General features: G+C 40.4%; 2 protein-coding genes across 3 annotated transcripts in view; one reads left to right on the top strand and one right to left on the bottom strand.

The window, feature by feature from the left end:
- Positions 1-7,986, bottom strand: part of CARNMT1 (carnosine N-methyltransferase 1) — a 50,563-nt gene extending 42,577 nt beyond the window's left edge. Inside the window, exon 1 of one of the 2 annotated variants that reach the window (XM_060102329.1) lies at positions 7,486-7,986. In XM_060102329.1, coding sequence (XP_059958312.1) covers positions 7,486-7,952 — 467 coding nt within the window. In that variant the 5' untranslated portion in view covers positions 7,953-7,986. The remainder of the gene's footprint in view (positions 1-7,485) is intronic. The other variant, XM_060102328.1, reaches the window with a different exon arrangement.
- LOC132492615 (large ribosomal subunit protein eL22-like) lies at positions 7,749-9,611 on the top strand. Its single transcript, XM_060102330.1, is given in 2 exon segments — positions 7,749-9,013; positions 9,015-9,611. Coding segments are annotated over 2 exon segments (366 nt in total). The 5' UTR covers positions 7,749-8,822; the 3' UTR covers positions 9,190-9,611.
- The last annotated feature ends 17,202 nt before the right edge of the window (positions 9,612-26,813 follow it).

A 26,813-nucleotide genomic window follows, 5' to 3' on the forward strand; every position in this document is an offset into this window, starting at 1 on the left:
CAAAATTAAAATTTTCAGCAAAACAGCTTTGATTTTAGAAATTTTAGATTTCTCCATCAAGTAGCAGAATGCTGCTCTGAAATTACTTTAGAATATATACAAAATGTGTTTTGAAATTATTAAGAGCCAACCAAGTTGAATTTTTTTAAATATTGTAAAAGATCTTATATACTACAAAAGTAGTAAACAAATGAAAAACTGAAATTCTATAGCTTTTTGCATGACGATATTCACACTTTGTATTCCAAAAGTTTCCAGATAACTCTAAAGGTCATTTTGAGGACTTTTTTTCAAAATAAAACCTAAAAAGAACACCATTTTTTTTTTTTTTTTTTTTTTTTTTTTGAGGTACGTGGGCCTCTCACTGTTGTGGCCTCTCCCGTTGCGGAGCACAGGCTCAGGACGCACAGGCTCAGCGGCCATGGCTCACGGGCCCAGCCGCTCTGCGGCATGTGGGATCTTCCCGGACCGGGGCACGAACCCATATCCCCTGCATCGGCAGGCGTACTCTCAACCACTGCGCCACCAGGGAAGCCCAAGAACACCATTTTTTAAAGTTAAATATTATACTCAAAATGAAATGTCATTTTACATCTATCAGATGGGCAAAATTTTAAAGCCTGACTATATGAAATATTGGTAAAAGTGCGGAAGATTTAGAATATTTATATACTGATTGATGGTGGGTGCATAAATTAGTACAACCACTTCAGAAAATTTAGCATTACCTAGTAAAGCTTAATATGCAGACTCCCTATGACCAAGCAATCATACACCTAGACACATACTCAAGAAACTCTTGCAAATGGGCACATGACACATGAATAAGTCTCATCACAGCACTGTAATAAATAACAAGCAAAAAATCTGGAAACAACCCAAAAAGTCTATCACCAGTAGACTGAACGAAGAAAATACAGTATAGTTATACACAGAATACAGTTAATAAATACAGCTACACACAATAATATGGATAAAACTCAGAAACAAAACATTTGTTGACAAAAGCAAGTTGCAGAAAAATACATAATGTACAATTCCATCTTATATAAAAATAAGCAATATATTGTAGGGACTAAACATATGTAGAGAAACTACAAGGAAAGTAAGGAAACAAAAATGCAGGAAAATGATGTCCTATGAGGGGAAAAGGATAAGATAATGTTCTTTTTGTAAACTGGGTGGTAGGTGTTCACTACATCATTCTTTACATTTTACATATACAAATAAACAAATACATAAGTGCATATGCTTCTTTTAAATGTCCTTTAGCATTTACTCAATATTAAATGGAAACAAAAAATATTCTTTTTCATTTGGTTGCCTAAGTCTATTTATCCAAATAATTCTGTCATTTTATCGTATGTCAAATTACTGTATAATCTCTGAACAGTCAAATTTAAAGAGGTTCTGAAGAAACTTGACAAAACTGAAGCACAAACCTGGTCACATTTTTAGAAGATTGTGTGTGGTGGTATTCTGGGGGTGGTTAGGGATAATGTGAAACCAAGTAGGCAGTGGCTGCACTAATGTTTGCTTTTTTTCCCCCCTGGAGACAGTACAACAGTGAGCTCTGGAGTGTAACAATCCAGATTGAAACCCAGGTTATGCTACCTATTCGCTATGTGACCCTTGGCAAGTTACTTCCTTTCCCTGTGGCTCAACTGTTTCATATACCAAAACAAGGAAATACATAACAATGATGATGATGATGACAGAAGCTATATTTATTGAGATTTAATAAATGTCAGGCACTAAACCAAGTCACTTAAAATGAATTATTCTGAAAAATCTCCATAAAACCCCACGAGGTAGACACCATTATACTCCTCTGCCTACTTAATGGATTTCATTGAAAGTGTAACAAAATAAAGCACACAACACACTTAGCCCAGTGCCTAAATCATAGTCAATGCTCAAATATAGGAGGTATATCTAATTTATATAACTAATGTGTACACAGTGAAAGTATGAAAAATGAAGAAAAGTAAAAGTATTCAGGAGGAAAAAAGTTCCTAATAATTCCTGTTCTAGAGGCAACCACTTCTAACTTTCTGGCATATTTCTCTGTTTTATTGTTGTTAAGACAAAGTCATCTAACACCTTTCTAGTCAAAATGTGGTACAGACCACAGCAGATCACTTGGAAGTGGTTAGGAATGGAGAATCTCTGGCGCCATCCAAGACCTACTGAAATGTAGTCTGCCTTTTAACAAGATCACCAAATGCTTCACATGCACATTAAAGTTTTAGAAACACTTGTAATTCTTCATCCTTATCAAAAGAATTTTCCCAGGTCAGAAAAAAAGTTCTCAAATGACTATATGACAAATGACTATAAGGGCTGCTCATCATCATCCCATCTTAGGCAACCAAAATTTACTTAGCTATTTCCCAAACATTGGGCATCTAGATACTTTCACTTGTCTATACAGTGAAATTTTGTGTTCAAAATCTGTCTACATTTTAGAAAAAAAGAAAAAAAATACCACAAATTCCCAAAAGAATTACCAGATCAGAAAGATAAGTATTTTTAAAGCTCTTGATACAAACTGATTTTCAGAAAGATTTTACCAATTTACATTCCTATCAGTAGAGTATGACACTAACTACTTAAAGTGGGCAAACAGCAGAGTTGCAACAGTTTACAATTTACTGTCAACAGGTTAAATAGTCTCACAGTAATCCTTTCCTAGAATTCCTGGGCACTGGATACCCCACCAACTCCCTCTCACCACGCCTCAAAACTCAGCATTTCCAAACTGAACTAAGCACACGTCCCACCAAAAAAACTTGCACATCTTCCTATATGGCTGATGTTGATGAATGGTACACCACACATCCACTCAAGTCAGAAATTAATGAGTCAGCCTAAAATGCCTCTTCTCATAGCACACACAATCAAGCAGCCTGAAATCCTTTTGATTCTACTTCATAAAACTATCTACATATTCCCCCTCCTCCAATGCTTTACCTCGGGCCCTCATTATGTCTCCCAAAGATAAACTGAGAGGCCTGCTACCTAAATATGCTTTCCCCAACCTAACCCCCTCCCACCTCCAATCAGATAAATTCTTCTAAAATACAAAACTCATCTTTGTCACTATTTAAACTCCATATTTCAGCATATGTAAAAAGCAATCAATAAATGTTTATGCTCCCTCGGCACCACTTCTGGTTCTCCTTGGAGACTACTTATTTCCATAAGTGCAGGGGAGTTGAGTAAGTTATGGATTGGTCAGAAAAGCCAATCCATATAAAAGTTCTGTTAATTCCATAACAGACCGTGTGCCACAACTACTGAGCCGGCGTGCAACTACTGAAGCCCTCGTACCTAGAGCCGATGCTCTGCAATAAGAGAAGCCATCGCAATGAGAAGCCTGTGCACTGCAATGAAGGGTAGCCCCCGCTCACCGCACCCAGAGAAAGACGGCACGCAGCAAGGAAGACCCAATGCAGCCAAAAACAACAACAAAAAACCAAACCAAAACAAAAAACAACAAAGAAAGTGATGTAACTACACAGAGCAGGATGAGATGCAGCATATCCCTTAACCCTCGGTTACTTAATGGTATGTAAAGCTGTCCATAACACACATCTACATACTCTCTTGAAATAAGTGAGGTCTTATCAAAGTTGAAAAGAGTCCAATCCTTACTATACTATTAAAACTGGGGCTAATTTCACTATTCTGTAAATGCTTACATTATCAATGTGTTTTAAGACAGTGGTGGGCAAGTTATGACCTCCTGGCTACTTGTCTGTTTTTGTGAAGAGTTCTAGTGGAACACAGCTGTACTCATTCCTTCGCATACTGCCTGTGGTTGCTTTCACAGAAGCATACAGTTGAACAGTTTTAACAGAGACCACCTAGCTCTCAGAGCTTAAAATGTTCATTGCCTGGCTCTTTAAAGAAAGTTTGCCAACCTTGATTTAAAGGAATGTTTTATAACCTTCAGACTCTCCTTGGTTCTGAACTCAGTCAGCATGAAGAGGCTACATCCTTGGGCACCTAAGAGGAGAACAGAGTCAGCAGCCATATTTCCTCAAGGGTATCCCTACCTCCAGCTCTCTCTAGAAGGCTGATCTCAGCAGTGACCCCAACTCTGACTCAAAGTGGGTCCAGTGCTGGATCTAGCCAAGGGCTAAGGTCATAGACCCATTCCTCTGCACCTGTTGAACTATTCTAGAATTCCAAACACGGAAGCATACCTTTTCAGAGGAGAGTCTGTCTCAATCCATTTAAAATATTTATTAAATGCCCAAGGTTAAAACTGTCTTACTAGTACCACTGCTTACTAATGCAGGGTAAATTTTTAGGTAATGACTTTGGATTTCAGGCCAGACTCTACCACAATTTGGTTGTATAACCCTAGGCAAGGTGCCCACCTCTTTATATCCCCTCACCTGTAAAAATGAGCTCTACATCTCAGTTTTTAAGATCTCACCTAACTGCTATTTCTAAAAGTAGGACATTTCTGACGACGTTTGATATTTCAAATGTAGTATTACCTCTGTGAGTAGGTATCTCCATTCATAACAAGAGCAGTATTTTAAGGCTAACGTTTTTTGCTATTCAGTACAATGCTATAATCATTTTACCTCAGTCAGAATATGTCATCTAAGCAAAATCTGTAGAAAGTACAGAACTGGAAGCCACTGGAAAGAGAAATTTTTTTTTGAATTTTGAATTTTATTTTTTTTACAGCACGTTCTTATTAGTTATCCATTTTATACATGTTAATGTATACATGTCATCCCAATCTCCCAATTCATCCCCCCACCACCACTCCCCACTGCTGCTTTCCCCCCTTGGTGTCCATACGTTTGTTCTCTGCATCTGTGTCTCTATTTCTGCCCTGCAAACCGGTTCATCTGTACCATTTTTCTAGGTTCCACATATATGCGTTAATATATGATATTTGTTTTTCTCTTGGAAAGAGAAAATATTAATCAAAAGACATTTCTTGCCTTATGACCTTTATCTAAATCTCCTATATATTGACAAAAAGGCAGTGAGTAGTAAAACCAAACTGTCTGAAATTTGGAAGTATCTGCTGAAGGTCTAGAATAGAATTGTCCATAAGAACTTACTACAATGATGGAAAGGCTTACATCTGCACTGTCCAGTACAGCAGACAATAGCCACATGTGGCTACTGAGCACCTGAAATGTAGCTAGTGAGACTGAGGAAAGGAATTTTTAATTTTATTAAATTTTAAGTAATTTAAGCTTAAATGCAGCCAGATGTGATTAGTGGCTATGGTATTGGACAGTACAGGTCTAGAAGATTATAAAATGTTGGAATGTAATAATCCAGTGTTTTCTGCTACACAATCCTTCCCATACCCCTAAACATATTTTTAATTGTATACTATTTTCAGTACAAGGATTTCAATTTTTTCATTAAGAGAGTACATGCAAATAAAAAGGATTGTTGTTAAAAATGAAATTTTCCTCAGTCCCACACTGAACTTGTAAAGAAGAGGGAGGAGAGTATAGGAAATTGTATCACAACCACCAGAACATGCACACAGTGCCCTTTTCTATATTGCCACACTTAGGTCCTAGTTTCAGGTCAAAACCCCCTGCCCTCCCCCACAAAAAGGCCCAGCTGATACCCAATCATAAATATCAATTCTAAATTAGTCCCAATATATTAGAACTGCGTACAAACACACATTTTAACTGAGTCCACAATAGTCCCAAGACATTTCCCAGTATTCTTTCTACATTTTTCAACAGCAAAATATACCAGACTTCTCTGCAGCTAACACTCCTGGCTATCTAATGTCAGCTTCTTCCCCTCGCTGTATGGTTCTTCCAGACACAATACTTGTAACAAGTTCAATGCTCCAGTTGTCTGCCTTCCTTACTCCGCTGATACTAAATCAAATCCCCATGTTACTAATTCCCTTTTGAGCTCCATAAGTAATGCAATCCATGCCTCCTATACCCGAGTTTAATTAGTAAATTATTTCATCAAAATCTCTCAACTTCAAAAATTCATGTCACAAATTTAATCAGAGTCTAAAGTAACTTTAAGCTTTCATTAAGCAAGTTTTAAAATTCAGAATAGTAACAAACTAGTTTAACCATCAGTCACAAATTGACAAACTATTTGGGAATGACAAATGTACTTCTTTGCTACTACTTGTCTTATTTGTTAAAAATAGAGCTCCAACAACATGGCAAGCACTGGCAACATAAAAACAAATAAGGCTCAGTCCTGCCCTTGAGGAGGTCAGTCAAGCAATATTTTAAAATTTGCGGGCTTCCCTGGTGGCACAGTGGTTGAGAGTCCGCCTGCCAATGCAGGAGACACGGGTTCGTGCCCCGGTCCGGGAAGATCCCAAATGCCGTGGAGCGGCTGGGCCCGTGAGCCATGGCCGCTGAGCCTGTGCTCCGGCAATGGGAGAGGCCACAACAGTGAGAGGCCCGCATACCGCAAAAAAAAAAAAAAAAAAAAAAAAAAAAATTGCATAAAGCACAGCAGGAGCCCATCTAAGGGAACAGTTTTACTTCAGTAGGAGGTCACATCTATCTGATTCCAACTGCAGACTCAGAACATCGCCGTCGGTGTACTCATCTCTCACACGAATAAAAGTGCTTTCTTTACCTGAAAATCCAATTGTTTTAAGTCCCTTTCAGATCTTGGAATTATAATTTTGTGACTAAGCTACTTTACGATTTATCTACAAGAAAAATGAAAGTTAGGAAGTTTAAAAGTCCTACCACTGTGCCCAACCCACAGTGAGAATTCGATAAATATTTGCAGGAAAAAAATCATAAAAGCGGCTCCTACAGTGCTTTCCGTCATTTCACCCTTAAAAACCCGCAAATTTTAGAACATCCGGACCATCTCCGACCTTAATTTCACCCACCAGTTAAAGGCACTGAGCAGCATCATTCACTAGCTCAGCACAAAAGTGCTGTGCTTTCGCAGCGCCAAGGGGGGGGGGAGGGGCGGAAATCTTAATGCTGCTCTCACAGCATTAAGAACTGACAACAGTTTGAGAAAAAACATCCTACGGCATCCCACGTGTAGGTGAACTTGGGCTCTCTGTCTGTTCAGTTTGCAGGACAGCGACAATACATACAAATCATGCCCAGCACTGGACGATTTTACTACCACCATCTTCTATCTGAAATTCTTACAGCACTTTTCCGGTCACCCTCACCGGCCTCAAAGCCAAACCTTTAACGAGGGATGAAAGGCAAGAGGGCTAATCTGATCCAGAGATCAGAAGACAAGAGGCTGAGCAACAGACGGCGCGGCAGACACGCGGGAGTGCAGGGCCGGGAGGGGCTAAGGTGGTGCGAGATGACTCGGGGGCGCGGAGGTCATCTCAGGCGGCCCGGTTCCGACGCCCCGGAGGCGTGGCGACCGGAGGGCGAGCGCGGCGTGCGCCACGGTGCGGACGGGTCAGCCGCAAGCATCGGGCGCGCCGACGGGCTGAGCAGGGGTCCGCCACGGTCTCCTTACCCGTAGTAGCGGAAGGCATTAATGATCTTCCAGAAGTGCTCGCGCTCGAGCCTCTCCTCCTCTTCCTCTGTGCTGCGCGTGGCCGCCGCCGCCGAAACCGCCGCGGCGGAGCCCAAACGCCCGGCGGAGAACTGCACTTCCACCTCCTCGCTCCCGCCGCCTCCTCCGCGGCTGCCGCCGCCTCCTCCGCGGCTGCCGCCGCCTCCCCCGCAGCCCTCGGGCAGCTGAGAGACTGGCGGCGGAGGGCGCCGCCGTCGCTGCATCGCCGCCGCGGCCCTCGGCCTGGCTCGCCTGCGTCTCGCCGCGACTGAAAGCGTGGTGGCGGCTGCTCGGCCCTCCTCTAGACGGCGCCCGCCGTGGACATGCCCCCAGCTCGCGGCGCGCCCCGCCCCCGCCGCCCTCAGGCCTCCATCAGCGCCGGGATCCGCCAGGTCTTCCGAGCACCCGGAACGACCGCGCTTGCGCATTCGAGAGTACGACGAAGGGCCGCAGCCACCTGCGCTCATTTGCTGCCGGCCTTTGGCGACGGCGCGCTGATGTCACGACAACGCGTGAAGTAGGCGGGGGCAAGGGCCAGATGGGTGGGGCGAAGGAGGAGATTCCTGGCAGGTTGGGGATGGCACCTGCGAGCCGCCGCGTGGTTCGGGCTTGAGAGCCGGTGAGTGCTGGGTGGTGGAACAGGCCACTGAACTAAGGCTAACACATTAGCAAAGGAGAAATGCAGAAAAAAAGTTCAGCTTTGATGAATTTAATCGGAACTTTTATTTCAGAAAGTCTAGAAGGAAGGTCTTGCATTCGCCCTAAGTTGTTTTAATGAATTTCTTAAGTGAATTTCTATTTTTAATTGCATAAATGTAGAGGGACACTGTCATCTTTTCAGTGTTTAGGGGCCAGCAAAAGCCCTAACCCAAGCCCTGGACTGGTCATGGCAGCAGATAGGGAAACATTCAGGAACCTAACTCTGGCTAGTACTCGCACTTTGAAAGACCACCAAAGCGCAAAGGAGCCGTAACGCGGTGCAGCACTAACATCAAACGGTGGCCCATAGCAATGTCAGACTTAACCACTAACTCTCATTTACCTGCGTTCATTTTCCGCCCCATTTCTCTCTGGGCTCGTGGATAAAACCGCTGCCCTACCTGCATTTGATGTTATTCTTAGAAAATAACTCGTTTCACTCAATTTAATCTACCATCCAGCAAACTAGTCTTTCAAAATAATGGTAAAAGAAGATTGTTTTATTCAGGAGAATTAAACTTGCTCAGGGACCACGAATTCTATTAAAAAGATCATATTGAAAATGAAGTGGCTCTCTGATCGCGCGGCGGGCCTTCAGGATGGCGCCGAAGAAAGACAAGAAGCCTAAGAAGTCAACCTGGAAGTTTAATTTGGACCTTACTCATCCAGAAGAAGATGGAATTTTTGATTCTGGAAATTTTGAACAGTTTCTACGGGAGAAGGTTAAAGTGAATGGAAAAACTGGAAATCTTGGGAATGTTGTTCACATTGAACGCTTCATGAATAAAATCAGTTGTTTCTGAGAAACAGTTCTCTAAAAGGTATTTGAAATACCTTACCAAGAAGTACCTTAAAAAGAACAGTCTTCGTGATTGGCTTCGTGTGGTTGCATCTGACAAGGAGATTTACGAACTTCGTTACTTCCAGATTAGTCAAGATGAAGATGGATCCGAGTCTGAGGACTAGATGAAGCCATCCCTTGTAGGGCTTTGCTTGCTAATAAAACAAATGAAGTATACAAGAGAGACATCTTGAAATGGACCTTTAGTTTATCAGTGAATAAAAAACATTACTCTGGGGCTTCCCTGGTGGCACAGTGGTTAAGCATCCACCTGCCAATGCAGGGGACACAGGTTCAAGCCCTAGTCCAGGAAGATCCCACATACCGCGGAGCAACTAAGCCCGTGTGCCACAACTATTGAGGCTGCGCTCTAGAGCCCGCAACCCACAGCTACTGAGCCCGTGTGCCACAACTACTGAAACCCGCGCACCTAGAGCCCGTGCTCCACAACAGGAGAAGCCACCACAATGAGAAGCCCGCGCACCGCAACGAAGAGCGGCCCCCACTCGCTTGCTGCAACTAGAGAAAGCCCACGCACAGCAACAAAGACCCAACACAGCCAAAAATAAATAAATAAATAAATTTATTTTAAAAACAAAAAAACATTACTCTGTATGTTAAGCATTCATCTCTTTTATTTAAGTGTATGCTGTTTATATGGTGCTGGCTTTCCTTTAATACTTTTTTTTAAAATTTTTATCGGAGTATAGTTGATTTACAATGTTGTGTTAGTTCCGAGTGTATAGCAAAGTGAATCAGTTATACACATATGCACTCCTTTTTTTTTAAGATTCTTTTCCCATATAGGCCATTACAGAATGTTGAGTAGAGTTCCCTGTGCTATAGAGCAGGTTCTTATTAGTTATCTATTTTATATGTAGTAGTGTGTACATGTCAGTCCCAGTCTCCCAATTTATCCCTCCCCCCCTTACCCCTGGTAACCATAAGTTTGTTTTCTACATTTGTGACTCTACTTCTGTTTTGTAAATAAGTTCATTTGTACTCCCTCCTTTTTTTAAAAATACTTTCTGTAAGCAGTATTTAAATAGCCTATAGTTAGTGGAATTTCTTTCAGGATTTCTAAAATGTACTGCTTTTACAAATGTCCTTGAGTTAAAGTATATAGTAAAAAAATGAAGCACAATTTTGGGTATAACTTTATATAATAAAATATTTAGGGCCTCCCTGGTGGTGCAGTGGTTAAGAGTCTGCCTGCCGATGCAGGGGATACGGGTTCGTGCCCCGGTCTGGGAGGATCCCATATGCCGCGGAGCGGCTGGGCCCGTGAGCCATGGCCGCTGGGCCTGCGCGTCCGGAGCCTGTGCTCCGCAACGGGAGAGGCCACAACAGTGAGAGGCCCACATACCGCAAAAAGAAAAAAAATAAAAATAAAAATAAAAATAAAATATTTAAATTCTCAAAAAAAATGAAGTGGCTTCATTTTCATAATTTAAATTAATAATTGAAATAAAGGCAATGCTAAAAAAAAGTACTGTGGTTATTCTGTGTTAGTTACATTTTAATACAATGTTTTTATAAAGTGTAAAGTTATTTATTTTTTGAATAGTAATGCAGTAATACATGGTTCAGAATTCAAAAGGAAAATGCAAAGGGTTACAAATGTAAAGTTTCTTTACCCTGTCCCTAACCGCCAATATCCCTGTCCCAGACACAATATATCAATTCCTTGCCTATTCTTCCAACTTTTCTATCCAGTACCTTTTTTCTTAGAGTCTGGTGTTTGGAAGTTATGTATAAATTCTCATAATATTAACTGTTACCAATGCTGTTTTCATATGCACACACAAATTATACATGTCATAATTTGTGACATATATCATGCTAACATTTAATATTTTATATTTTAATTGTTTTTCCCTATTGTATCACCTTATTTGTTCCTTACCTCAACTCTGTGAAGTAAGTCTTGTTATATTCCTTTAAGAAATGAAGACAGACTCAGCAAAATTGTCTTACCGGGGACACATAAATAGCAGAGCTAAAGTACATTTATTCACTCATTCTTTCCAGCAAATGTGTTGGTTGCCTCCTATGTCTCTTGCACTGAGCTAAAGGCAGCTAGAAGCTAGTGGAAACATGGACTTCTCATTTTCACTTTGCCAGTTAGTAAGTGTGACCTGTTTTAAAAAGTTATTTGAGGTGTCGACTGTATTGTTTCTAAAATGGATGTAATATTACCCTTCCTACAGGGCCATTGGGAGAAATAAATGAGATAAAGAGAAAGAAACGCCTAGTATATCAGCTTAATAAATGTTTTCTCTTCAGAATACATTTTTGACCTTGTTTTAAAACACTTTTCTTAAGACTTCCTCTTCCTAACTTCTTTGCAATGAGTTTCTCCTATAGAAATCTTCCCAAATAATAGATCCCTTTGGGCTGAAAGTTTGGGAATGTTTTCATCCCAAGGTCAATTAACCTCCAAGAATTAATAACCAAAACATACTAAGCATCCCTTAGTTTTCCCAGTCCTACCAACAAAGTTACGCCTTCATTATTCTCAAGGTTGTTTCATAATGAATAAATGTTTATAAATAAAGGCTTAGAAATCAGCAGGCCTATTCACCTGTTAATCATAAGTATATTTTTTTCGCCTCATGTTCCCCAAGTGGATATCTCACTGGAAGTTGGCACTTAAATATTATGTTGGTTTACCTTTTAACCAGTTGCTTTCCCTACTATTAAGTTCTTTGAGGGCGAGATGAATATATTGATCTGCTTTGTTCAAGACCATATCCCCAACATCCAGCACAGTGTCTGGCATGTGATATATTGATCTGCTTTGTTCAAGACCATATCCCCAACATCCAGCACAGTGTCTGGCATGTGAAGATTTTCTAAAACCAGTTTATGGATTGAGTACAAGAACTTACAAGTGCCAGGCACTGTGCTAAACACTACATACATCATTGCCTTTAACTTAGTACTTAAAATAGTATCGTCATTCCTGGTTTGTTTTTTTTTAACAGATGAAACCACTGTAATTTAAAGACTTTAAGTAATGCTATCAAAGCATACAGCTCCTACATGGTAAAGCCCAGATTTGAAAGCAAGTGGACAAAGCCCAAAATACTATTAACCACTGGATCTGCTGCCTCTACTGAAGTTGATCTTGTTTATTCTTACATCAGTTTCATGAAGTCCTTTTACTTTTGGAAACCTTGCAAATAATTGTTATTTACAGCATTTGACCTTCTAGGTGGGCGAGAAATTTACTTATTTACATATTTACTTATGAAAAGCAAGAGACTAGATTGCTCAAGAAATATGTTTATGGAGATAAACTATTTCTTACTCTTTATGTTTAAATATCTTGTTTTTATATCAACAAAGATTCAAATTGCTATTGATCTAAGCTCCTCATGGAAAAAGGGGACAGCAGCTAGGGACTTCCTCAGCTTAATATCAGGGTCCCCTTATAATCATCATCATTCTGGGGTTTACAGTTTTTCTTCTTGGAATCCCTCTATTAAGTCTACTCTTTATGAGTAATGTCTGTGACTGAGAACTAGCTAGTTTTGCCTTTGTATTCTTTGTTCTAATACCTGGATTTAGGCTAAGAGTACCATAATTTGTCTTTAAATAACGACCATACTCTCCACTGTGGAACTAAAGATATGACTCCTGTAATGATCTCTTTTTCCCTTTAGAGAATCTTTATATTCTTAATCACAGGAGCCACTTCCACTTGCAATCTTTGTGTACATATTATTTTAATGCTCTCAATAGTTATTCTCAAACTTGGGAAAATAAGTCATAGATTATTTACCATACTGCTAGGAGTCACTACTTCTTTCCAGAAGCACTAAAGTAGCCCTGCAAATAAGTTTTCCCATCCTCTAAGCTCTAAATCATTTTTTTGTTGCTGTTGGGAAACATTTCAAGTTAAAAGAATAATTTGAACTGACATTATTCCATGCTTCCCTGTCCAGAAATCCAGGGCCAACCGACCCTACTGGCATACCCATGCATGTTTAGGGTACCAGTCAAGCAAATGTACCCCCACCAAAAATTTAAGAAGAGTAATATATCTATTACTTCCCCCCCGCCACCAAAAATTTAAGAAGAGTAATATATCTATTACTTCCCCCCCGCCACCAAAAATTTAAGAAGAGTAACATATCTATTACTTCCCCCCCGCCCCCAAAAAAGTGCCAGAGTAGTCATTGTGGAGGAAAATCAAAATTTGTACTTCCTTACACTTATTTTACAGATTATTTTGTTGGTGGTGGTTTAAATTACCTATGGTGGTGAAGATGGGAGTACCGCAATATTTTCAGGCAAAAGGCCTACAAAAGTCATCTAAAAGACCTGCTAGTACCAAGAATTTGTGCTTTGTCTGAGCACCTCCTACGAGTAAGAAAGACACTTTCTACTTCCTTCTTCTCTGCAGAGGCAGTCTCTAAGATCTTGTCCTGGTTTCTGTCTGCCCCTGGCACCTATCTGCCCCTTACCTTTTCTGAAATTATCAATATTAATAAGGAATAATATTGGGCTAATCTGTGTGAATTAGCAGTCACTATTGTACCTCATCCTGACTCCTGGCTCTCCCTTTAAAAATCCTATCAGTCACTTGGAGGTTTCCCATCTAGCTAACCTTTAATGAGCTATAGCTGGGGGTCTACATTTGCTGCTCAAAGGTGTGGACCCTATTCCAGCACCATGGACAAATCCTGGGAGCTTCTTAGAAATGTAGTATTTCAGGCCTCACCTACTAAATTTGCATTTAAACAATACCCCCAGGTGTTTGATAGGTACGTTAAAATTTGAAAAGCACTGCTTTAGAAACAACACAGAACATATACATATGAATCCCTTTACTGATGATAGATACATGTCTCATAGTATCTTTCTCTCTGAGAGCCTATATTAGGTAGACTGCTCTCGGTGATAGGAACAGAACACCCAACTAAAACTAGCTTAAATAATAAGGACATTTACTATCTAAAAAAACATGAAGTTCCAAGCTACATCAGCTCCAGATTATCAACCCAGTCCTTTCCATCCTTGGGCTCGGCTATTTTCAGCATGCTAGCTTAATCCCTCACAATCGTAAAATGGCTGCCACAGTTCAAGGCATCACACCCAGATACAACAAAGTCAGCAAAGAAAGCATGTTTCCTCCTATATGTGTCTCTTTTCTTCAGTAGGAACACTTTTCCTGGAAGCCACCCAGCAGACTTCCCATAGTGCTTCACATTCCCATTTCTAAACTAACAGTAGACAAAAGATATAGAATTACCTGGACAGGCTTAGACTAATTAATGTCATCTCTTCATAATCCTGAAATACAATCAGATTTTTTTTTTTTTTTTTTTTTTTTTTTTTGCGGTACGTGGGCCTCTCACTGTTGTGGCCTCTCCCGTTGCGGAGCACAGGCTCCGGACGCGCAGGCTCAGCGGCCATGGCTCACGGGCCCAGCACCTCCGCGGCATGTGGGATATCCCCGGACCGGGGCACGAAACCGTGTCCCCTGCATCGGCAGGCGGACCCTCAACCACTGTGCCACCAGGGAAGCCCACAATCAGAATTTTTATTTTGGCCTAAACCTATCAGGCCTCTCTTATCAAGAAGAAAACTAAACACTCTAAGCTAGGTGGGGATGGGGGGAGTTTGCTGCTAGGAAGGCAAGTAACAGTACCTTTATCTTCACGTTTAAACAGAAAAAAGAAATAAAGTAGGAGTGACACAAATCCTCTCAAAGAACAAATCCTCTCTGATTTAATATATACCCACACTATAAGCATAACTAACTTAATATGTATGTATAATTAAGGTTTGGCTTTAGTTCCTTTTATTGTACTCTATGCTCTATGCCAAATGAATCCTGGTATGTACTTTACTTGCTAATAAATAGGCTAACATAAAAATTATTTGGGGCAGGGCTTGGCCAAGGTCAAGAATCTGGTCTATTGCAACACTTCCTAACTTATCTGCTAGCCTCCAGTTTTCCCTCACATATGTGAGTGCCCCAGGTATATGAGAGACTTCAATGGATTCTTTTCTCAATAAATAGTTTTCTTTTCCAAAAGTGAATTGAGTAGGGACTTCCCTCGTGGTCCAGTGGTTAAGAATCCGCCTTCCAATGCAGGGGACGCAGGTTCAATCCCTGGTTGGAGAACTAAGATCCCACATGCTGCAGGGCAACTAAACCTGTGCACCACAACTACTGAGTACACAAGCCACAACTAGAGAGCCCACGTGCCACAACTACATAGCCCACACACTCTGGAGCCCGCGCACTGCAAGGAAAGATCCCGCATGCCGCAACTAAGACCTGATGCAACCCAAAATAAGTAAATATATATATATTAAAGTGAATTGATTATGTTGCTCTTCTGATTCAAATCCCGCAGTGACATTCCACTGCCTATTGAATAAAGTCTAAGTTCTTTAACATAACATATAACATATAACATCCTTCCCAGTGGGCCACAGGCAATCTTTCCAGTTATGTCCTATAAGTCCCCACCCATCCCCTCACCTTATCACCCACAAAGAATAACTCCTTCCCCTATGATCTCAGAGCTCTCCTTCCTCTGTTACTGAGTGCCTCACACTCCTTTGTAATTAGTTGCTAAAATATCTGGTTCCCCAGCAGAATATGAGCTCATTTATCTTCTTCACTTTGCATGACTGAATTTTCTAATTTTTCTACAAACTTTTATACCAAAAGTTTTATATCAGCATTTTACTAAAAGTGTGCCTTAATAAAAAATATGTTGTAAACAAGCTTGTAATATTTTGGATGGACATAAAAAATCTTGGTGGGAGGAGGCATCAGGCTGCAGAAGAAGGAAGTATCTGTGGTGGATGTGATGTCCATGTTCAGATTTAATGTCTTTTCAGAGAGAGAAAAAAAAAAAGCCTTTTTACCTTCAGCCAAAGGCAGAATAAGAGTATGATGTCATATGGCAGAAAACTGAAGTTCTAAAGATAGAAGAATTTCTTTTGCAGAATTAGAGCCATCCAATAGATGAAGATGAAGAAGTAAAAACTTAGAAGCTGGAATCATGGCTAGGGAAGTGGCAGAATTCCATTATCTTAATACAATCTCCAGAAAAATCAATGTTTTTTGGTGGGAGGTAATGTTTCTTTCCCGCTCTTGACCTGTCTATCTATGAAAAGGGAGTTCAGTCGAGCAATACCCCTTGACTTTCTCTACTCCTCTGCCTGGGGAAGGTGGGGTGTCTCATCTGGTTGGAACATTTGGGAGGAATAAACTGGGCGTGCTCAACCCAGCTCCGGGCCTTATTTATTTTGCCCCTCTTGGGAGTAAACTTGCTTATAGTAAGCACAATTTCTTCCCTGTTACTCATGCCATAAAATCCTTCCCATCTGGAAAAGTTGTCCTGGTCCAATACTGCTATGACTATATGAGTAAGTCTAATTCCGAATGGAGTTAGGAGGCCCATTTGACTCTCGTGTAAAGATATATTCTCCAAGGTAGGCTTTATCAGTAAAAGAGGGGATATTTGGACTACCATCTGCCTCTGCTTTGTCTTATTGCTTAATTGTTCTGAATCCAGGTGGGAAAGAGGGGAGTGCAGTAACTATATTTTCTTATTTTCTGTATTCTTTTTTTTTTAAAGTTTTATTATGGAAAATTTCTAACATGTATAAAGTACTGAGAATAGCAATGAGGACTACCATACAGCTTCAACAGTCATCACTCATGGCCAATCTTGTTTCCTTTGTACCTCCCACTCTCCATTATTCTGAAGCAAATTCTAGATATCACATCATTTCGCCCCTAAACATGTAGGCACGCACCTCTAAAACAAAAGAATGGGAACCAAGACATTTGGTGTCTGTGCCTAGCTCAGTGGGTGGCAGTCCTCTGTATCTTCATTTCTGCAATTTGTAAAATACGATTTATAGGTGGCTGCAATGAAATTTTTTGTTTTTTAAGTAACCACAATCAAAAAGGAGGGCTAAATCCTCCCAAGTCTCCAGGAGGGAAGCTCACCCCATAAATCCAGGCTGGCAAAGCCCAAGGCACCACTCAGGAACAATTCCCTTCAAGGTGGGGATCCCAGGCACTGCCCATGGTCCCTGGCCATCTAGAGTGCAGTGGGTCCTCATCCTCACCTTATTTTCCATATTCTTGATGCTCTGCCACCTGGGCCTCACTGACTGGGGAGAGACTGCTCCTCTCAGGGCTAGATAATTGTCCAATAGCTAACAAATCCCCTGAACCTTTCATATACAAACTGACCAATCCAGAACCCACATCCGTCCTTCAACCACCTTCTTTATCAAACTCTCACACACCAAGTCAATATTCCCCTGCCCTAATCAACCCAGCACCAGGTACTAGATAACTGGAGACAGTCCCTACATCCCAGAGCCTGCTGAAATTATTCAGACTAGCCAATCCTAAACATGCTTACTCTGCCTTGCCTTTACTGTGGAAACCACAATAAACGCTTTTGCCCACGCTTTCCCCTTGACCACCCCCATCTCCTGATTGATCCTGGTGCTTCCCTGTATGGCCCTATGTGGTGAAGCATGCCCCTCTCCTTGAAGACCGTAAGTAAAAACTATCTTGTCAATGGCATCTGTCTCCGGATCTCCTGGTCTCACCATACCTGAATAATAATAAAACATATATTTTAAAATGGGGAGCTGTTATTGGGCTCCTCCAAAGGCCCCAAAAGATATCTTCAGGAGGTGGTACAAAATGTGTCTTTATAACACACTCATTGATATCATTTCCCCTTCTTTCTTGCCATATTTGTTTTTAAATCAGTAAGGTAGGAACAGAATTACCCAAAGAGCTAGGCCCTGATTAGTAACAGTTTGCCCAGTTTTCATTTATTCTTGAGATTCTAACCACAGATTTCTAAAGAAAAATAACATATCCAATAGTTTATCAGTCAATCTGCATCTTAAGTGTAAAAAATTCTTAAGTGTTGTGAACATAAGAGAAATGTAACTCATGGTCCAAGCGTTCAAGAAGGTTATGGTACAGTGGGGAAGTAAAACTAGGAAATATTAAACAATTGAGATGATTTAGTGTTAAAGCAGTAGATTAAGTAAGGTATAATGGGAGTTAAGGAAAGGGAAGAACGGTTTGAAAGTAGCATGAGAGCTACATCTTAAAGGGTAAACTTAACTTGAAGAGGCAAAGAGGTGGGAGTATTCTTTGCAAGCCAATTCAAATTGGTTTAAGTCAAAACGGAAAAAAAAATTTATTGTTTCTTATTACCAAAGAGATCAGTCATATGTAGATCGAGAAGCTCAATTATATATCATCAGGAATCTGTCAGTTACTGTTTCTTGGCTTTGTCAAGCACTACTTTTTCTAAAAGTTCCTGCTGAAGGTTCAGGCAAGGCTTACATTGGTCCAGCTTGGGTCATATGGGTTTTTTTGTTTATTTTTTAAATAAAGTTATTTATTTATTTATTTATGGCTGAGTTGGATCTTTGTTGCTGCGCGCGGGCTTTCTCTAGCTGCAGCGAGCTGGGGCTACTCTTTGTTGCGGTGCGCAGGCTTCTCATTGCAGAGGCTTCTCTTGTTGCGGAGCACGGGCTCTAGGCACGTGGGCTTCAGTAGTTGTGGCTCACGGGCTCTAGAGCACAGGCTCAGTAGTTGTGGCACACAGACTCAGTAGTTGTGTTGCACAGGCTTAGTTGCTCTGCGGCATGTGGGATCTTCCCGGACCAGGGCTCGAACCCATGTTCCCTTCATTAGCAGGCAGATTCTTAACCACTGCACCACCAGGGAAGCCCTGGGTCATATATTCTTTATTGAACTGATTGCTGTGACCAAGGGGTCATGGTCCTCTGATTAGCCGGGCTTGGGTCGCATGTCCACCCTAGAGCTGGCTGTGGAGTCAGCCACATGCAAACCTTTGGACCAAAGGTAAGGGTTTGATGATTCCCAAAGGAAATTCTGAACGATGTTACCAAAAGGTAAGATCAATTCTGGACAGGAGAGTATAACAATCTTCGGCGTGGTGGGGGAATAACAGCATGAGCAGGGTGGAAAGGAAAGCAAAGACCCGTCTGACTATAATCCATATTAAGAAACAGAGGAAAATTTTGATAATTCAGGTGGCATAAAATTATTAGAACCTTTAAAAGTCAGACTGAAGAGATTGAATGACTCACTAAGCAGTGGAGATTCATTTTAGATTCTGAAGCAATAGAGTGATATGGTAAAAACAATATTACAGAACAATTAATCAGACAAGAGCGAGTAGCTGAACTGTTGTCAGGAAGACCAGATGAGGAGATTGTTCAAATAATCCTGAAAGGACATGATAAAGATTTATGCTAGACAGTAATAGTGAAAGGAAGAGATTAAGGTAAATCTAGATATTACTTTCCAAGGAAGAAAAGACTAAATTGAATACAGGGATGAAGAGAAGAATCAGAGGGGATGACAAAGGTTGTAGCTAGAGTTATAAAACTATTGCTAATAGAAATTTATAAGGAGAGTGGGTTTCCCTTTCTCCCAATGCACCCGCCTGTTCTCTTAGCCTACAATTTCTTTCAGTAGCCTGGATATAGACTGCTGAAGGGTCTAAGTACTGAAAGATTATGGTACCTAACTCCACCATCATATGTGATTCCATATAAAAATATTAAATGGTAAAATAAGCGTAAGAAGTCCAACGGTCATGATTTGTCAAATGATGGGTTTTTTTTACAATCACAAAATTTTCTCATTAGAAATTTACTGGTGACCTAAATGGGAATGAAATCCAAAAAACGTGATACATGTATACATATAGCTGATTCACTTTGCTATACAGTAGAAACTAACACAACATTGTAAAGCAACTATACTCCAATAAAAAATTTTTTAAATTAAATTAAAAATAAAAGAAATTTACTTATTGATACCCTAATTCACATTTAGTTTATATAATCCAGCACTACTTGTTAGTAATTATGTACTTATTTTCACCCTCATCTTGAAAACACAAATTTTTAGACTCGTTTTTTTTTTTTTAAGCAACTTTTAACAGTGCCCTAATACAGCTGAAATACTTCCCCCCCACCAAAGGAAATGAAAACAGGGTATCGAAGAGATATCTGCATTCCCATGTTCATAGCATCATTATTCACAATTGCCAAGACATACAAACAACCTAAGTGTCCTTCAACGGATGAATGGATAAAGAAGATGTGGTACACAAATACATATAAAGAAGAATTCTGAAATTCTTATTTATAACTGTCAGCTGTTTAAAAAATAAAAGCTTATTTATATAATCTTAGTAATTAGGACTATTCAGTTGGGGGTACTAATTATACATAAGCAGAGGGAAGAGGAAAGAGGGAAGAGGAAAGATGAAAAGTACATGAGGTAAAGCTATCTCTTGATGGGGGATGGGACTCACATTAGCATTCAGGCAAAGAGATTCATCTTCCCTTCTAGCTTCCCTTCTCTGGTCACTAGATCAGAGGATGGATTCCTCGTCTTAGGAAGCTAGAGAGATTCAATGATTTGGTGGATAGAATACAGAGGCTGTGAGAATTACCGAAGGAGTAAAGTGTAGACTGGAGAAAGAAACCTAAGTAACGGCTCCTAATTTAAAAACTTGATTACTGGATTGATGGAGCATGCAATTGGAGTCATACTTGAATGTCTTGTCACTAACCTTCCACTGCTACAAATTTTAGACATTTTCTCTAAGTAACTAATATTTAAATAATGAATAAAAATAAATTTAAATAATAACAAATATTTAATGAACACACATTCTGTGCCAGATTACTATGTTAAATGTAAAGCATTTGCATGGGTTAAAAATTTAATCTCCACAGCAAATTTATAAAGTAAATTGATCATTATCATTATCTCTATTTTATGAACAAGATGACTAAGCCTCAACATAGATAATAACTTGCTTGAGGTCACAGAGCTAGATTTGATTCTGCTCTATGTGATGGACACTAAGCCGTGGTTTTCACTGCCACATTATACTCTCTTCCAAATAAATAATCTCTTAAATTTCTTATAGCTGGGTGACAATGCTCAGGCCTGAAAAACCAGGATTGTTATTGCTAAAGGAGGGGCAGTGGGAAATTGGGAGGCTTTCTCTGCCACATTCAATAAATCAGCACAGTTTTTCCTCTACTGTTGGAACAGATCACTGTTTCTTCAGCTGAGCACCAGATGAAGTAACTGGCTTGCATTTAGGGGGTGTATTTTCTAAAGAGTGAACCACATTTAGCATTGTGGGATGCTCATACTATATGTGTATGTGAGGCACTAGTGGGAGATCGTATAAATTCATGTGTTATCCCATGGTACCTGCCAAACATACATTCATTTTCTGTCTTTCTGCCTCTCTTTCTCCCTTTCCTCCTTCCAGCTATCCCTCTCTCCCTCTCTACTAAACTTCTATAGTTAATTGGAATTTGTTGTAATAGCATATGATTTTTCTTCTGGTCTCTTTTTCTTTTTTTTAATATTTATTTATTTGGTTGCACCGGGTCTTAGTTGTGGCACATGGGCTCCTTAGTTGTGGCAGGCAGGCTCCTTAGTTGTGGCTCACCGGCTCCTTAGTTGTGGCATGCGAACTCTTAGTTGCAGCATGCATGTGGGATCTAGTTCCCTGACCAGGGATCGAACCCCGGCCCCCTGCATTGGGAGCATGCAGTCTTAACCACTGCACCACCAGGGAAGTCCCCCTGGTCTCTTTTTTTTTTTTTTTTTGGCGGTACGCGGGCCTCTCACTGTTGTGGCCTCTCCCGTTGAGGAGCACAGGCTCCGGACATGCAGGCTAAGCGGCCATGGCTCACGGGCCCAGCCGCTCCGCGGCATGTGGGATCTTCCCAGACCAGGGCACGAACCCATGTCCCCTGTATCAGCAGACGGACTCTCAACCAATGCGCCACCAGAGAAGCCCTCTGGTCTCTTTTTTATCTACCTTTTGAAATAATTTTTCACTTTGTAAAAGTTACAAGAGTGGTACAGAGAGTTTTCGTATTCTCTCCACCCAGCTTCCTCTCATGTTAACATCTTGCTTAATCATAGTACAATGATCAAAACTAAGAAGTTGGTACGGTAGCATTAACTACAGAATTTATATGAATTGAATCAGTTTTTCCACTTACGTCCTTCCACTGGTCCAGAATCCAATCCAGGATGTAGCATTGCATTTACTCATCATGCCTCCTTTGTCTTCTCCAGTTTGTCACAGCTCCTCAGTCTTTCTTTTCCTTTCATGATCTTGACACTTTGGAAAAGTACTGATCATTTGTTTTGTAAAATGGCCCTCAATTGGGCTTATCTCATGTTTAGACTGAGGCTCTGCATTTTTGGCAAGAATACCGCAGATGTGATGAGCCCTTCCCAGTGCACCATGTTGGGGAGTACATGATGTAAGTGGCATGTTTTTAATCAAGGGAGTGGCCTGATACAATCTACAGCTTTGAAAGATAACTCTGACAGTGAGGTGCAGAGTAAACAGGAGTGAAGGAAGGTTGTTGTCAAGATACCAATTAAGGGGCGGTTGTAATAGACTAGGCAGGGCATGAAGGTAGTCTGAACAAAGGCTGCGGCTGTAGGGATGGGGGTGAAAGTCTGAATATGAGATTCCCAAAGTAAAATGAATAGGATCTGGGGAGTTGTTTCCATGAGTGAAATGAGGTGAGAGAGGAACTGAGGATAATTACTAGGATATTAGGATATCAGGTAGATGGTTGACTCCATTATCAATTGGTGGCCAAGATCTTTGTAATTCAGATCCCCTAATAAGATTTACAAAAAAAATAATATGCTGGTGTGTGGCTGTAATAAGAGGTTGTTTGCATGTTTGTGACAAAAAGATACAGAAAGAGGGGAAGAAAGAGATCTTCGGCCATTTATTTACTCCTGTTTTCAAGTTTCAGGTTTGGAAATTCAGCGTCTTTGCTCTGTATCTATGAGTGAGAGAGAAGTCAGCATCTCATCACAGCCCTCATTTTCACTGGGTAAAAGGGACTTTTCATACATACTTGACAAATATTTGTGGAATAGTGCATGAAAGAGTTAGTATGTCTGAGTCAGGGGCAAGGGAGACAACAGAATGTGATGGAAGCCACTGCAAATTGTCTCATGGCCAGAAGTATTTCAAATAAACTAGCTCTGGTCTTAACATGGAACAGTGAAGCCAAGATGGAAATTCAAGATGAAAGCAGTGAAGTTTAACCTTTCTTGCTCATTTCTATGTTAGAGATAGAAGAGAGGAAGAAACCTTGGATTTTCCTAGTGTTGGAGAAACCTACCTGAGCTTCCACTGACCTAAAAGCTGACCTCACAGTGTATCATGGAGGGAAGAAGGGAGTTTAGCTGATTTGAAGCCAATGGATTATAATTACATGTTAAACATTCATACTTCCCAATAAAACAGAGGTTTTTAACTGGGCTGCACATAAGGTTTATCTGCAGAGCTTTAAAAAACTACAGATGCCCAAGACCCATCCCAAATGATTCTGGTACAGAAGCCATATTATTCAGAATTTCTTTGACTGAAAGCAGCAAAAAATCAACTCAAATCAGCCTCAGCCACAATTTGGAGTGAGTTGTGAATTATTATCTAATGCTGCATAACAAATTAACCAACTCAAACCTTAGCAGCTTAAAACACACCTTGTACAGCTTCTGTTGATCAGGATTTGGGGGGTGGCCTAGCTGGGGGTTCTGCCTCAGGGTCTTCCACAAAGTTGAAATCAAGGTGTCAATTGGGCTTCAGTCATCCAAAGGCTTGACTGGGGTTGGAGGACCCACTTCCAAGGTGGCTCCGTTACATGGCTGGCAAACCATTTTGCCACACAGGTTTTTTGCACAGGGCTGCTTGAGTCTTCTCACAATTTATTGCCTGGTTTTCCCCAGATCAAGCAATCCGAGAGAACAAGGCTGAAGCAGCTTGATACGATTTTATGGCTCGGATGAAGGTGTCTTTGAGTAGGAGGAGGGGGATCATCACAGGTGGGATGTCTATTGCCGCAAAGGCTGAGGACCATCCTAGAGCAAACATACTATATGTTCCAACACACCCATTCATTGTTTATAGGGTGAAAATGATTAAAATGAGTATCAAGGGAAGGCTTGAAGGGGAAAGTATAATAATTTTAAAAACCTCAAGGGTTATGACTCACCTCTAACTGTGGAAATAGACTTAGATCTGTCTTAATAAGCCTTTAACATTTGCAGATCCCTTTAGAGTTTCTCGGATGATTTCATAACATCTTATTTGATCTTAAGAACAATGTTAGGTTTGTAGGCTGGCGTCAGGAAGATTGGGACTGAAAGACAGAGCTAATAATAGTGAACACCCACCAGATGCCAGGCATTTGACTAGATACTTCATATTCATAAACTTTTTAACCAAATGCCATGAGGTCAATATTAGTAATTTCAATTTTGAGGGAGGCTTAGCTTCCTTGGGCCCAGAGAAGTTAAATGACATGCCCATAGCTGAGCATTGGAGCCAGAAGGAGAACACAGATTTTCCTTCTCACAGTCCTACATGCTTTCCACTTGGCTGCTTCCCTTTCCAGCATAACAACCACTGCTGCTACTTTCTCCACATGCTACATCCTTGACTTAACCTTCATCTTATGGTAGCATGGGACTCCCCAAAAGACAGAGGACTCAATAATTGCAGGCCGGTGCAGGGGGGTGGTGGTGGGATGAATTGGGAGATTGGGATTGACATATATACACTAATATGTATAAAATGGATAACTAATAAGAACCTGCTGTATAAAAAAATAAATAAAATAAAATTCAAAAAAAAATTGCAGGCCCAGACTTATAGTACCCTAAGAATGGTGTTTTTTTGGTTTTGTTCTGCCTTGTTATTTTGGTGACCACTTCATTACAAGCCTATTGGAATGAAAAAAGAAAGGCAGAGAGAAAATATATTGAACAAGAAAAGATACCTAGTTTGCAGTTTATACTGAAAAAATCCAATTCTCTAGGAATGTCTACCTTTGTTTGATTTTTATTAAAAATCTGTCTCCAAAGCAGACAACTTGAGTGGCCACAAATAACATCTTGGCATCTCATTTTCCTTTGTTGTCAAGTTGGGTAATATTTCTTAAGGTTGGCCTAACTTTCATGGGTGTGGAAGGATAGGTGGCATGAAAGATAAGATGTACTTTGTGTTCCTACATGTGTTTGAGTGAAAGAAATGATTTTCAAGAGGTAAACATCATCTCTATTACTAACGGCCTCAAAGTTCTAACTGTTCTTCTAACTTATAAATATGCAATTACACCTCCATGTTGTTTGTGGCTTACTAAAAGCAATGTGCAATAGTATTACATGAGATAATCCAAAATAGATGTCAAGTCTCCCACCAAATAAATCTGCTATTTTTAGCAGCTGTAGGCTAGCTAGGCAATATGTCCTCCATCCAATATTGTCAGGGTAATCATAGCACCTTTTCCGAGCTCTGTACAACCTTTGCTTCAGTAAGGACCACGTCAAAACAGAGATCTGGAGGTTCTCTCCTCTTACATATCCTGTATATCCTGGCTTACAGGATACTAAGCCAGTCATATCTTCAATGAAGTCTTATCCCTTAACCCCCTCATTCCAGTCCTACCAGTCGGGTACTCAAGCATTCCTGTTAGTATGGCAGAGTATAATAATTAAGAGCATGAAATTGGAAATCAAATTTGGATTTGGCTCTGCCACTACTTGTACGGCCTTGAGCAAGTTATTTTACCTCTTTGTGCCTCAGTTCCTTCATCTGAAAAATAATACTATCTTCTAGTAGGATTTAATGAGTATTAAATGAGATAATATTAGGGAGTTTAGAATGATGCCAGGTATATGGTAAGCACTCTACAGCTGATACCTATTTTTATCATTGCATGTATTTTTCATGAAGCTAGGTTACCTCCTAAAAATTTGAAGACTCAGGCAACTGATTGTTTAACCAGTGGGTCAAATAAACATTTATATGCTGCCTACTGTAATTAGTATTATTGGACTAGACAGAGAAGACATGAAGATCAGCATAGACCTAAACAAAGTAGCTTTAAGTGTTGATGTCATGAATCCCTGATGCCTTTCTGCCTTATTCTACCACATCCCCCACTTTTAAAACAGGGAAAGGGACAAAAAGTGATTACCAGGGGAAGCAAGTTCCAGCAGAGTCTCCTGCTGGGTCTTTTACAGGCTTGGGGGAGAAAGGGGGGTGGGTAGAGAGGGAGAAGGTGCATAGCAACTCACTCACAAAGATAAGCTCAAGAAGTGTGTTGAACATGGAGTCTTGAGTTGAGTTGCTACAGATTCCAGGTCTCTGTCAGCCTCCTATTTTGTTGACATCTGTGATATTATAATAAAGTGAGCACAGAATGGTCCAAAGTTAGAAGGCTACTCTGATTGGTTTTTGGATTTTTAACTATGAAGGCCTTTCATAGTGTATAAATGGGGTGGCCAAGAACTGCAAAGGTATAGTTGCAAGCTAAGCACAATGACAACAGCAAGCCGAGTCCCAGAGTTTCAGGACTAGCCTCATAATACAGAGTAGCTCGGTGATTCACTATTTGGGGTCATAAAGTCTTGGGTTCCAAACCTGGTTCCAACAAATGTTAGCAGTGTGACTCTGGGTAGTTACTTTATCTTTCAAAGCCTCAGATTTATACAGTTGTCATGAGAATTAAAGTAATGTATGTAAGGTACTGTCAAAACATACTTCCCAAAAAGTTAAAAACATGACTCTCATACAAATATAAAGTGAGCATGCGTCAAAGATTCATTTCACATGTTAAT

Source organism: Mesoplodon densirostris, chromosome 6, assembly GCF_025265405.1.
Source record: "Mesoplodon densirostris isolate mMesDen1 chromosome 6, mMesDen1 primary haplotype, whole genome shotgun sequence".
Lineage (NCBI taxonomy): Eukaryota > Metazoa > Chordata > Mammalia > Artiodactyla > Ziphiidae > Mesoplodon > Mesoplodon densirostris.